General features: G+C 41.3%; 1 protein-coding gene across 1 annotated transcript; it reads right to left on the bottom strand.

Annotated features, from left to right (window-relative positions):
* Positions 1-1,322: 1,322 nt before the first annotated feature.
* Positions 1,323-9,491, bottom strand: TAS2R39 (taste 2 receptor member 39). Its single transcript, XM_075557430.1, is given in 5 exon segments — positions 1,323-1,567; positions 1,570-1,719; positions 1,722-2,081; positions 2,084-2,321; positions 9,393-9,491. Coding segments are annotated over 5 exon segments (1,092 nt in total).
* Positions 9,492-11,650: the final 2,159 nt, after the last annotated feature.

The raw sequence follows: 11,650 nt of genomic DNA, 5'->3' as shown, positions 1-11,650 counted from the left end.
AGAGCCTGCATCACCTGATGAACTTTAGAGGGCTATTCAAGTTCCAACACCAGAAGTTCTGATGTAAGGATCTAGGGTAGGGCCAGGGCACCGATATTTGAAAGTCGCTCCCTCCCCACCCATAGAATCTAATGTGCTGCCATCGCAGAGAAACGCTGCTTTAGATAGAACAAGCGGAGGTAGAAATAGAGGGTCCACAGTTATCAGACCTCAAAGAACAAAAAATCACATCATTGTGTGCCCACCTTCCCGATATGGTCACCGAAGACAAATGTGTGCAAATGCAAGTGTGGTGAAGAAAGCTGATGGTGCTCGGCTATCAAAAGATATAGCATCTGGGGTCTTAAAGGCTTGAAGATAAACAAGCGGCCATCTAACCCAGAAGCAACAAAGCCCATATGGAAGAAGCATACCAGCCTGTGTGACCATGAGTTGTCGAAGGGATCAGATATAAAGCATCAAAGAACAAAAAATCACATCATTGTAAATGAGGGTGAGTGCAGAGTGGAGACTCAAAGTCCATCAGTAGACAACTGGACACCCCCTTACTGAAGGGTTGAGGGGAGGAGATGAACCAGTCAGGGTGCAGGGTAGCAACGATGAAACATATAACTTTCCTCTAGGTCTTAAATGCTCCCCCCTCTCCCCACTATCATGATCCCAATTCTGCCTTATAAATCTGGATAGACCAGAGGATGTACATTGGTACAGATAGGAACTGGAAACACAGGGAATCCAGGACAGACGATCCCTTCAGGACCAGTGGTGAGAGTGGCAATGCCTGGAGGGTGGAGGGAATGGGGGGTAAAAAGGGGGAAGCAATTACAAGAATCTATGTATGGCCTCCTCCCTGTGGGATGGACAGCAGAGAAGAGGGTGGGGGGGAGACATCAGACAGTGTAATATATGACAAAATAATAATTATTTATGAATTATGAAGGGTTCATGAGGTAGGGGGAGTGGGAAAAATGAGGAGCTGATATTAAGGGCTCAAGTAGAAGGCAAGTGTTTTGAGAATGATGATGTCAACAAATGTACATATGTGCTTGACACAAAGGATGTATGTATGGATTGTGGTAAGAATTGTACGAGCCCCCAATAAAATGATCTTAAAAAGAAAGAAATAGAAGGTCCAGGTGAACAGTATATAAAGCATCCCCAAGACTCTGCCCATGAGGCAGAAGAGACACCTGAAGGTTGATTTCCTAGGTCAAAAACTGCATCAAGTGAAAGGATCAGAGTAGGTTTGGGGAGTAAAGAGGAAGGGTAAGATAAGTTGGGAGGAAATGAAGACCCAGGGGACCAGGTATTATGAGCACTGGTCACAGATTCTGCACTTTGAGGGGCAGATGAATCCAGTGTCGAAACCGCTTCCAAGCTCTTCTCAGTCTGGGGGTGTCCGCGATCATCAATATAGAATGGCCCGCAGGGTAGGTCATCATGATGATTTTGTACAAAATATTCCAGGGACTGCTGGTCTCAAAGATTTTGGACATATAGAGAAGCAGAGCAGGCACATTGAAGTCAGACAGAACGAGGAAGTAGCTGATGGCTTTCATGGCCCCACGTGGACCTGCAGGCTGGGGTCCCGGGAACCCGCGGCGCTGCTTTCCATGTGCAGGGTGAGCCTCTGCAGGGAGACGATGAGCAGAGTAGCAGCCAGGATGAGCACGATGGGAGGAACGAAGATGACCAGGATGTAGAGAAGGATCAGATGGCCACGCTGGTCTTAGTCAAGTACGTCTTCACCGCGCAGTTGGAAGAGGGGACAGGGGAAGCAATGCCACAATACACAGTGTAGACATCTTTGGAGAAGAGCATGCTGTACCCCAAGGAAATGAACACTGAGAGCCACAGGAGCCAGGGGATCCATCCAGAAATCCTCCACTTCAGCTTGACAAAAAGCGGGTAGGAGAAGTCCGAGACCCTCACAAAGTAGGCAGCAAACCAGAGACTGCAGCAATTTAAGAACATGAAGCTGACTTTGAATGTATCATATACCACACCTTGGTAATAAAAGCGTGGGAAGGCGGAGCGGAGAGTGATTTCTAGCATGATGAAGCTTTGCAGGTCTGTTCGGATGTGCTCACGAAGAGCAGGGTCCTGCCACTCATGGGAACGGCCTTGTTCTGAATCCACTCAGCTGCATTTACGGTCATGATGAACCTGTTTGCAACGATTCCAATGACGTACTCTGTGCATATGGTGGCGAGAATGAAGATGGAGAGAAGCGGCGACAGGCTCCTTCCCGGAGTGGTGCAGAGCTCAGTCATCCTGAGTTTTGACTCCGAGTTGGTGTGTGGAGCGAATCTCCCCTTGGTCTGATGGTGACGTCCTCTGTGGCTGTTACGATTGACAACCCATGAGGGAGCAGCTGACGCATCAGTTCCAAACCCGTTCCCTTTGTTTATGTCAACATTCTTGGCTCTACATCTGGAGATGCAAATGGTGAGAGCGTGTGCTTCCTAATCCCCCTCTGTTTTTGGACATGCTATGACCTCAACCAGGTGTAGAATTTCCTGGAAGGACTGAGAATAGAGAGCTGACAGCCACCAAACAGACATGGCTTCTTGATCCTTTCTACTGGATTCAAAACGCCACCATAGGGTCGCCCTCTATGGAGCTTCTGTTGGCTTTTGTCTTATGGTGGCAAAATTCTGATTCTCTGCTTTCCGTAGCCTCCTCCCTGGGTGAAGCAAGTCCTAGATGGTTCCAGAGAAAGGGTGCATGTGCATGAGGGAATTTACAACAGTTTTCATGTCGCCAAATATTTTTACTCTGTCTCTATTTAGTGATAAGTCCATAAATAGAATTCCAGGTTGGGGCATGATTTTCCTTGAAATTTCTTCTACTTCTCATTGAAGTTCCTATCAAGGAACAGAACAGACAAGGACCACACAGAGGGGGCGCAGATACTAAGAGGACACGTATTTCCAAGCAGCCAAGGAATCTTAAGCAATGCCTATGGCTACCGAAACTGCAAGTGACAAAGATTTCTCCCTAGAGCAGCGGTTCTCAACATGTGGGTCACGACCCTTTGGGCATCGAATGACCCTTTCACAGGGGTCTCCCTATTCATAACAGTAGAAAAACCACAGTTATGCAGTAGCAACGAAAATAATTATGTGGTTGGGGGCGGTCACCACAGCATGAAGAACTGTATTAAAGGGCTGCGGCATCAGGAAGGTGCAGGACCCCTGTCCCGGAGGAAGGACAGAGACAGTAAGAAAGAGAGAAAGAGAGCGGGCACACTTCAAATTGCACTGGACAGTCAAAAGGGTCATGAATAGGTCATGAAAGAGAGTAGGCTTCATTTTGATGACATCCTGAATTCGATTCCCAGGTTCCAACTCTGCAAGATAATAAACTCATGTCCTTTAAATCTACCCACTTTTGCATGCTACATCAGTCCTAGGTTTCTTTCTTACTTTTTTGATCTGAGTTTTAAAAAAATTTAAATCACTTTATTGGGGGCTCATACAACTTTTATCACAATCCATCCATGCATCCATTGTGTCAAGTACATTTGTACATTTGTTGCCCTCATAATTTTCAAAACATTTGTTTTCCACTTGAGCCCTTGGTATCAGCTCCTCATTTGTCCCCTCCCTCCCCTTTCCCCTTCCATCATGAACCCTTGATAATTTATAAATTATTATTATTTTATCATATCTTACACTGCCTGGCATCTCCCTTCACCCACTTTTCTGTTGTCTGTGCCCCAGGGAGGAGGTTATATGTAGATCATTGTAATAGGTTCCCCCATTCTTGATCCCCACCTTCTCTCCACCCTCCCAGTATTGCCACTCTTACCACTGGTCCTGAGGGGTTCATCTGTCCTGGATTTCCAGTGTTTCCATTTACTATGTGTACCAGTGTACATCTTCTGGTCTATCCAGGTTTGTAAGGTAGACTTGGGGTCATGATAGTGGGGGAGAGGGGAGGAAGAATTTAAGAACTCGAGGAAAGTTGTGTGTGTTTTATCGATGCTACACCGCACCCTGGCTGGCTCATGTCCTCCCCGTGACCCTTTTGTAAGGTGATGTCCAGTTGTCTACAGATGGGCCTTGAGTCCCCACCCGGCACTCCCCCTCATTCATGATGATATGATTTTTTGTACTTTGGTGCTTGATACCTGATCCCTTCGACACCTTGTGATCACACAGGCAGGTGTGCTTCTTCCATGTGGGCTTTATTGCTTCTGGGCTAGATGGCCGCTTGTTTGTCTTCAAGCTTTTAAGACCCCAGGCGCTATATCTCTCGATAGCCGGGCACCATCAGCTTTCTTTACCACACTTGCTTCTGCGCACATTTGTCTTCAGCGATTGTGTTGGGAGGGTGAGCATCATGGAATGTCAGTTTAGTAGAACAAAGTGTTCTTGTACTTGAGTGGAGGCCCAATGTCCATCTGCTACCTTAATACTAAACCTATACATATATGCACATAGATCTATTTCCCTGTCACCATATAAAAATATATTTACATATGTACATGCTTGTATTTAGACCTCTATAAATGCCAGTTGCCTCCTAGTTCTGTCCTCTATTTCCTTTTATGGAAAGTGTCTTCTTAGGATAGCATCCTTTTAAAGTACTGAGTTTTTCAGGCAATGAATGACATTATTTTAGAGACTGTGTGATAATGGGAAGTGACAACAAACATACTATGAAAGTTATTTATAAGGATTGACTGTGTATCCCCAGAAGACATGTCCAGGTCAAAGCCCTACCCCTGTGAACCTTGTCTGGAAGTTGGTCTTTGAAGAGATTATGAATGACAATAATAGGAGGACACCGTGGAATCGATGGGTCCTAAAGCCATCTGAGTGGGGGTCCTTAGGAGGGAAATGAGGAGGCACAGAGACACAGAGGAAGGACAGTCATGTGAAGATGCATGTGAAGAACCCATGGAACTTCTGGAGCCACCAGAACTTGAAAGACCCAAGAAACGAAACTCCTTAGGGACCTGGATGAAAAATGGCTCTGTAGACACTCGGAATTTAACCTCTAGCCCTGGAACTATGAAATCACAAAGTTAGGATCTTTAAATTCATCACTGCCTGATACTTTTTTGGGTGCAGCCCTAGACAAGAATATACATGTTCACTGTCAACTTTTTCAAATAGTGAAAACTCAGTACTTAATTTTGTGTTTTCATTTAATTTGTTGCTTTGAGTTGTTTTATGAAATTGTCTTTGTTTCTATAAATCCAAATACTGAAATAATTAACACTGGCCAACATATATTTTGTTGCCTGAAATGTTAGATTCGTGTCTAGGTATATTTGACCCGAAGGTGCCAAAACGGCATCAGTTTCACTGTAACCACTCTAATTTTTAGAAACACGACACACGTCATCTACCATTCTTAATTTTTAGAAACACGACACACGTCATCTACCATTCTCTCTCTCACCCATAAAAACATGGGAGCTTGGACTGTAGTATTGGTTAGGGAAAAAGTGCTTACACACATGAGAAAGAGAAGTATTTCTACTCCTGTAAAGGTTTACAGTCTCAGGACCTCACGGGGGCAGTTCTACCCAGCCCTACAGGGTCCCGATGAAGAATTGGAATCCACTGGATGGCAGAGAACTGGGTTAGTTTGGAGGGAGCCGAGATAGAGGAAGTTCACACTGTCTTTGTTTAAAGTAGGTTACATTCTACTAAATCTGTAGGTCAAGTTATCCTTCACATGGTGTCTTTTGATACGGAGACATACTAGACCAGTGCAATTTATGTGAAGTTGGAATTTCCACTCAAGTATCCTTTCAAGTTTCTTAAGAATGGAATGGCAGGCACTTTCCATTTGTTATCTTGAAATGGGGAAGAAATAAGAGTTACTCTACAAGAAATGGGAACCTGGAGGGTGTAGTGGCTCAGGTGTTTGACAGCCTCTCTAAAAGGGAAAGACGAGACTTTCTGATCCTCTAGAGATTTACAGCCTCAGAGACACACAGGGGAAGGTCCACTCCATCCCACAGGCTACTAGGAGCCATAATCAACTGACTGGTAGTTAATTTGGTACAATAAATTCATATTCAATTTTACCTTTTCAATATCTTCTTTGATCTCATATCGCATAAACTTGCCTGCAGTATTCTTAGAGTTCCATTTGATGGCGAATGCATTTGAAATAGCTGATACTTTCAATGAACTTTCACTGACTATGGAGAAAACAGTCCTCACAGGTACTGTGATGACCAGCGCCTGCTAGACTGGATTCTTGTGCTGGAGAAACAAATTTGCCAGTACCATCTGTTCAAGAGACTATATCCTACCTGCTTAATGTTTTTGGCCTGCTATCAAAGATCCATTGTCTGCAGGTGGATGAATGTTTTTCGGAGTGTTTTATTTTGTTCATTGTTTATGAGCACCAGCCCTGGAACAGGTTTTGGGTCCCCCGAGTTCGAGGCCTCCTGTCTGTTCTTTCAAGTGCGTTATGAGGTCACCCCAACTCCTTCCTTCTTCACATGTAAGCAAATCGATCTTTCTTTAAAGAATTAAGATGGGGTTTATAATGATTACATTGTATTTATTAAGAATTAAGATGGGGTTTTATTATCTATGAACAAGCAATATTCTGCAAATTATGTAGGTCTCATACAATTTCTTCTTTTTAAAAAATCTGTTTAGGTTTATTTCTCACTAATCTTTTTTGAAGCAATTGCTAATGATTGTCTTGATTTCTTTTTCAGAGCTCTAGTGCTATACACAAATCTGATTGATTTTTGTGTTAAATTTTATATCCTGCTACATTGTCTATTTTTCTGTGAGAAACATCCACATTTAGATAGATTTTAAAATTTTGTTGGAATGAGGAAGGATTTGGATTGTTTCCCTGGTTTCTCAATATCATATCCGTTGTAATGGATCCTAGTTTCCCCTTCAGAAACAAAATTCTTTCATGTTATGATTTTTCCTTCTCAATTATTTTTTCCTTCTCCTGTGAATGGTACAATTTCTCATGTTCTTTGTATCACCACAATCATCAAACTATTCATTTTGACTGGATGTCTTCACACTAATGTCTCTCACTAGAGTCATGCGATACTTCCCTTGAGTTGTGTGTCCTCAGATGCCCTTTCTTTTCTATAAACATTGGCTGAAGAGTGTTGTGGAGCTTGCTTAAAAAGCATCGAGGCCATGGGCACACGGGTAAATCAGGGTAGAGCAGAGGAGACCACATATCATTGTGGTGTGATTTCTTTGAAAGCTTGTGATAGTTTACTATTTATTATTATTATTCAAAAATGCGTGGACACACATTTCTCAAAGAAATAAAAAGGCTGGCAGTAGATTAAAGAGCACAATGCTATTACTCAGGCGGGAAATACTTATCAAAAGCAGCCCACGTCACACCACTAACTGCACATTACTAACATATCAAGGATTGCTAATATATCAGTCATAGCTACTGAAAAAACAAAACAGATCATAACAAGTATTGACACATTTGCAGAGAAGAGGAGTCTTTGCACATTGCTGATAGTGATATAATGGAAAGTGATAGTTTGACAGGATCTTAGACTCCATAACCCATCCCAAAATGGAATATGGAAAGGAGAAGATGGCTGGATGGACCGTATGGAGAAATGGACTACATCTCCCCCAGGCAGGGTTTGTCCTGTTGTACATGGTGTTGTGATGATGGGGAACCAACTCATGGGAAACCTGTCAACAACAACAGCAAGACTTCAAAGGTTCTGCTTCTCTGCAAACCTCAGCTGACGACAACCACTGTGAATTGTTTGATCTTTTTCTCTTTCTGTTCTTGATGTCCAGTTTTAACCTGATGGTACTAAACAACAAGAAAAGATGGAACAACACACATCCAACTGCCATTGAATGGATTCCAATTGATAGTGACCACGTGGAACAGAGCAGAACTGTCCCCCTAAGTTATCCAAGGCTGACAATCTTGACAGAGTTGAATGCTGAAGCTTTTTTTTTCTGTGAACCATGTGGTGGATTAGAATCATTAACCTTTAAAGGGCAGCTGAGCTCTTAAGCACAGCATTACCAGCGATTTAGCCACACAGCTGTGAATAGAATTCCAGGACGACAGAAGGTTTTTCTTGGATTTTCTTCTGTGAATGAAGTGCTTATAAAAGACCAGAATTGAAAAAACGAATTGTGGAAGCACAGAGGAAATCTGCATAAAGGTGTCAGTTAATGGTAATTAATGAATGAATATTAACGTGAGTTTAGACAAGCACACCATAGCTAGGTGAGATTTTGACATTAGGGAAAGCAGGGTAAATGGTGGCATAATTGTTAAGCAGTTCAAAAACACTGGTCTTTCCATCTGAGAAAGACTGGCTTTCTATTCCCATAAAGCAGTGGTTCTCAACCTTCCTCATGCCATGACCCTTTAATTCAGTTCTTCTTGTTACGCTGACCCCCAAGCACAAAATTAATTTAGTTGCTTCTTCATAACTGTAATTTTGCAACTGCTATGAATCATAATGTAAATTTCTGATATGCAAGATGTATTTTTATTGTTACAAATTGAACATAATTAAAGCATAGTGATTCATCACAAAACAATATGGAATTATATGTTGTGAAATATTTATTTCTAACTACACATCAGTGAAATTTTGTCTTGAAGCATGGTGTAGCCTGGGTAACAGTCTTCACACCGACTACTTTTATGTGGGTGTATTTGCACGTGGGCGGACCTGCCTGGAGACGGATAGAAGAGCGGTGCCCTAAGACCATTGGAAATATGTGTTTTCTGGTGGTCTTAGGCGAGCCCTGTGAAAGGGTCGTTGGATCCTCAAAGGGGTCATGACTCAGATGTTGAGAACGGCTGCCTTAAAGAGTCAGTCTCAGAAATTCACACCAGCATCTCCCCCCTGTCTTCCAGCGTCGCTAAGAGTCGGCATCCACTTGATTGCAACCAGAGGGTACATGGTATACAAGGACTAACCTGAATCAGAGAACGTGCACCCTGTTTTTTTTTTAAAGCCGTTTGTGTTCTACTAAATCTGTAGGTCAATTTATATTCACATGGTGTCCTTTGAACAGTGCAATGTACATGAAATGGAAATTTTGCCCAAGTATTCCTTCATGTTTATTAGGAACGGAATAGCAGGGTATTCCGATTTGCTACCTTAAAGATGGCCGGAAATAAGAGTTACTGTACAATAAATAAGGAACCTTGATGTTGGAGTGCCTTCTGTGTTTGACAGCCACTCTAAAAGTGAAGATGAGGCTTCCTGGTCCCCTAAAGATTTACATCCCCGGACATGTGCGGAAGAAGGTTCACTATTTATCGGGTCACTATGAGTCAACATCAACTGAGTGGCACTGAATTTGATATAATTAGTAGATATTCAAATGTATTTTTTCAATATCTTCTCGTATTTCATAACTTTGTAAACTTGCCTGCAGTGTTCTGCAGAGTCGCTTTTGATGGCCAATACACTTGAAGTAGGTGACACTTTCAATGAACTCTTTGCTGACTATGGAGAAGTTGTTCTTCATAGGTACTCAGATAACTGGCACCTGCTAGCTAGAGAGACACCATTGTCAATTTTACCTTTTTTGTGTTAACTTGTGTCAACATTTTATCCTCCATTCAGAATAAAAGAATACTCCATAATATAAGATGAATTTAACATTTTTCTTTATTCATGATCCTTCTGAATGTCTCATCAAATTTTAATTGTGCAAATGTAGCCTTTCTTTTTCCCATTGTAATGCAGATACATAGTTATTCAGTAAAAATAATCACTCATGAAAATATTCCTTCTAGAAGTTGAGGTATTCTAATTTTTAACATTGAGTCTTCATAATTTAATCTGCTTAATTTCTTCCTTATTTTGTAGTGACAAATGTCAATATTCAAGATTTCCTGATTATAAATTTCAATGATCTTATTACAAGAGTTCTAAATTTGACAGGTTTTGGTTTGTGTTGGTTAAATACTTTGATATTACATCTACCTCTATGTTTTCTTAAAGTGCAAAAAAATTTGTAAAAGATATTTCGCAAAACATTCAATAGATATTTTTACAAACTTACATTAATTCATTATAGGAAATTGTTCCAAGAATCACTCCTATTTAAATTATGATTGATGAAGAAAAGCAAAGGAAATAGTGTGTATGCCATATTTGTGGTACGCACGGTGAGATTTTTCAGACCTATGTTGTGTGGCCATTCTACTACCTGTGTAAGAAGGAATCACAAGTCCTGTTGAATGCAGCCCCTATTTTGATTGGCCAAGTTCCATAGCTTGCATAAATGCTTCAAAAACTTTTTTGTATCAGAAAAACCCAATTTATCTTTTGGCTTCATGGGTTTGTTAATATTTAAGAACAAACTTTAAAAATTAAACACTTTGTATTGTAATATGATCTGTAAGACTCCCAATGAAATGACTTATAGAAATAAATAAATAAATAACTGAACAGTTTTATCGGGACATAATCCAAATATCATACAACTCAACAGTTCAGTCATCTCAAAGAGTTGTACAATCATTACATCTTCTTTTGAAACATCTTCTGTTTTCTTGTACTCCTTTGTGATTGGCTTCTCATTTCCTCCAAACCTCCCTTGCCAAACCTCAAGGAAACATTACTCCAATGACTGTCTGAGAATCTTCAGCCATCTTGGATTTCCTATACCAAAAAGTATGCAGAACCCAAACATAAGGAGCCAAAAAACCAAAAAGCTGACAACAGTAAAAAAAAAAAAAAAAAAACCAAACAAAAGAAAACAAAAATAGAGAAAGAGCATTAGTTGAGAAGAAAGCAGAACATATTAAAAACGGGACAACTTTAAAACGGGGCCAAAGGGGAGGTCGGAAGACAAAGTGTTAGGTGTTAGCGGGTTACACCTGTCATCATCCACTTTCCAATCCCCTCTGTCCGAGAGCAACGGTCATTTTCATACCTGGCCTCAGTTCAGGGGATTCACTAGAGGTTTCACCCATGTGTGTTTCTCCTTCACTTACCAAAAAACAACAACAAACAATCACTAGTATTTTTAAATGGGTCAAAGGGTGGAGGATCAAATCAGACGGTACACTTTAGCCTGTCTAGAATCATCTCCACGACACTCTCTGTCTGAGAACACACTTAACATTCCTCGGGAACAAGCCTCAGAGGTTTCATCGATGCACGGAACCTGCAAACGATTTTGGGTTTCCACTACCATCCACGGCCCTCACACAACCAGTTCATAATTTAAACTCGGACACAATTCCTTCATTCAGAGTGGAATCGTATTATTGAAAACCTTGGGTCTCACAGGTGTCTTCCATGCGAAACTCAGTTGATGGTTCACTTACAGGACTTCTAGTTTGAATATAAGCCTTGAAGACCCTAGAAGCCAATCTTTCTGATAGCCAGCACCACTGCATTTCTTCACCACCTATTGCTTTTGCACCCATTCTAACGTGATCTCTCCATGAGGATGTGTATCCAGCAGGGACACAACATCAGAAGTAATTGATCTTAGGTTGGGGTTAGAATTAAGTGTGAGCCTATGTAAAACACTGATTTTACTTTGATACTGCGCTCCATGAAACTTTGTATTTATGTTATTACTGGGAATTAAATCATTTTTATCCTCAGTGTCTACCTATTTCATGAGTTTTAATAGCAACCAATAAATGTCAGCTATTTTATTTTAAA

The sequence above is a fragment of the Tenrec ecaudatus genome, chromosome 9 (genome assembly GCF_050624435.1).
Source record: "Tenrec ecaudatus isolate mTenEca1 chromosome 9, mTenEca1.hap1, whole genome shotgun sequence".
Classification (NCBI taxonomy): Eukaryota; Metazoa; Chordata; class Mammalia; order Afrosoricida; family Tenrecidae; genus Tenrec; species Tenrec ecaudatus.
Note: the sequence above shows the minus strand (reverse complement) of the source record. Positions and strands in the feature narration are given on the sequence as shown.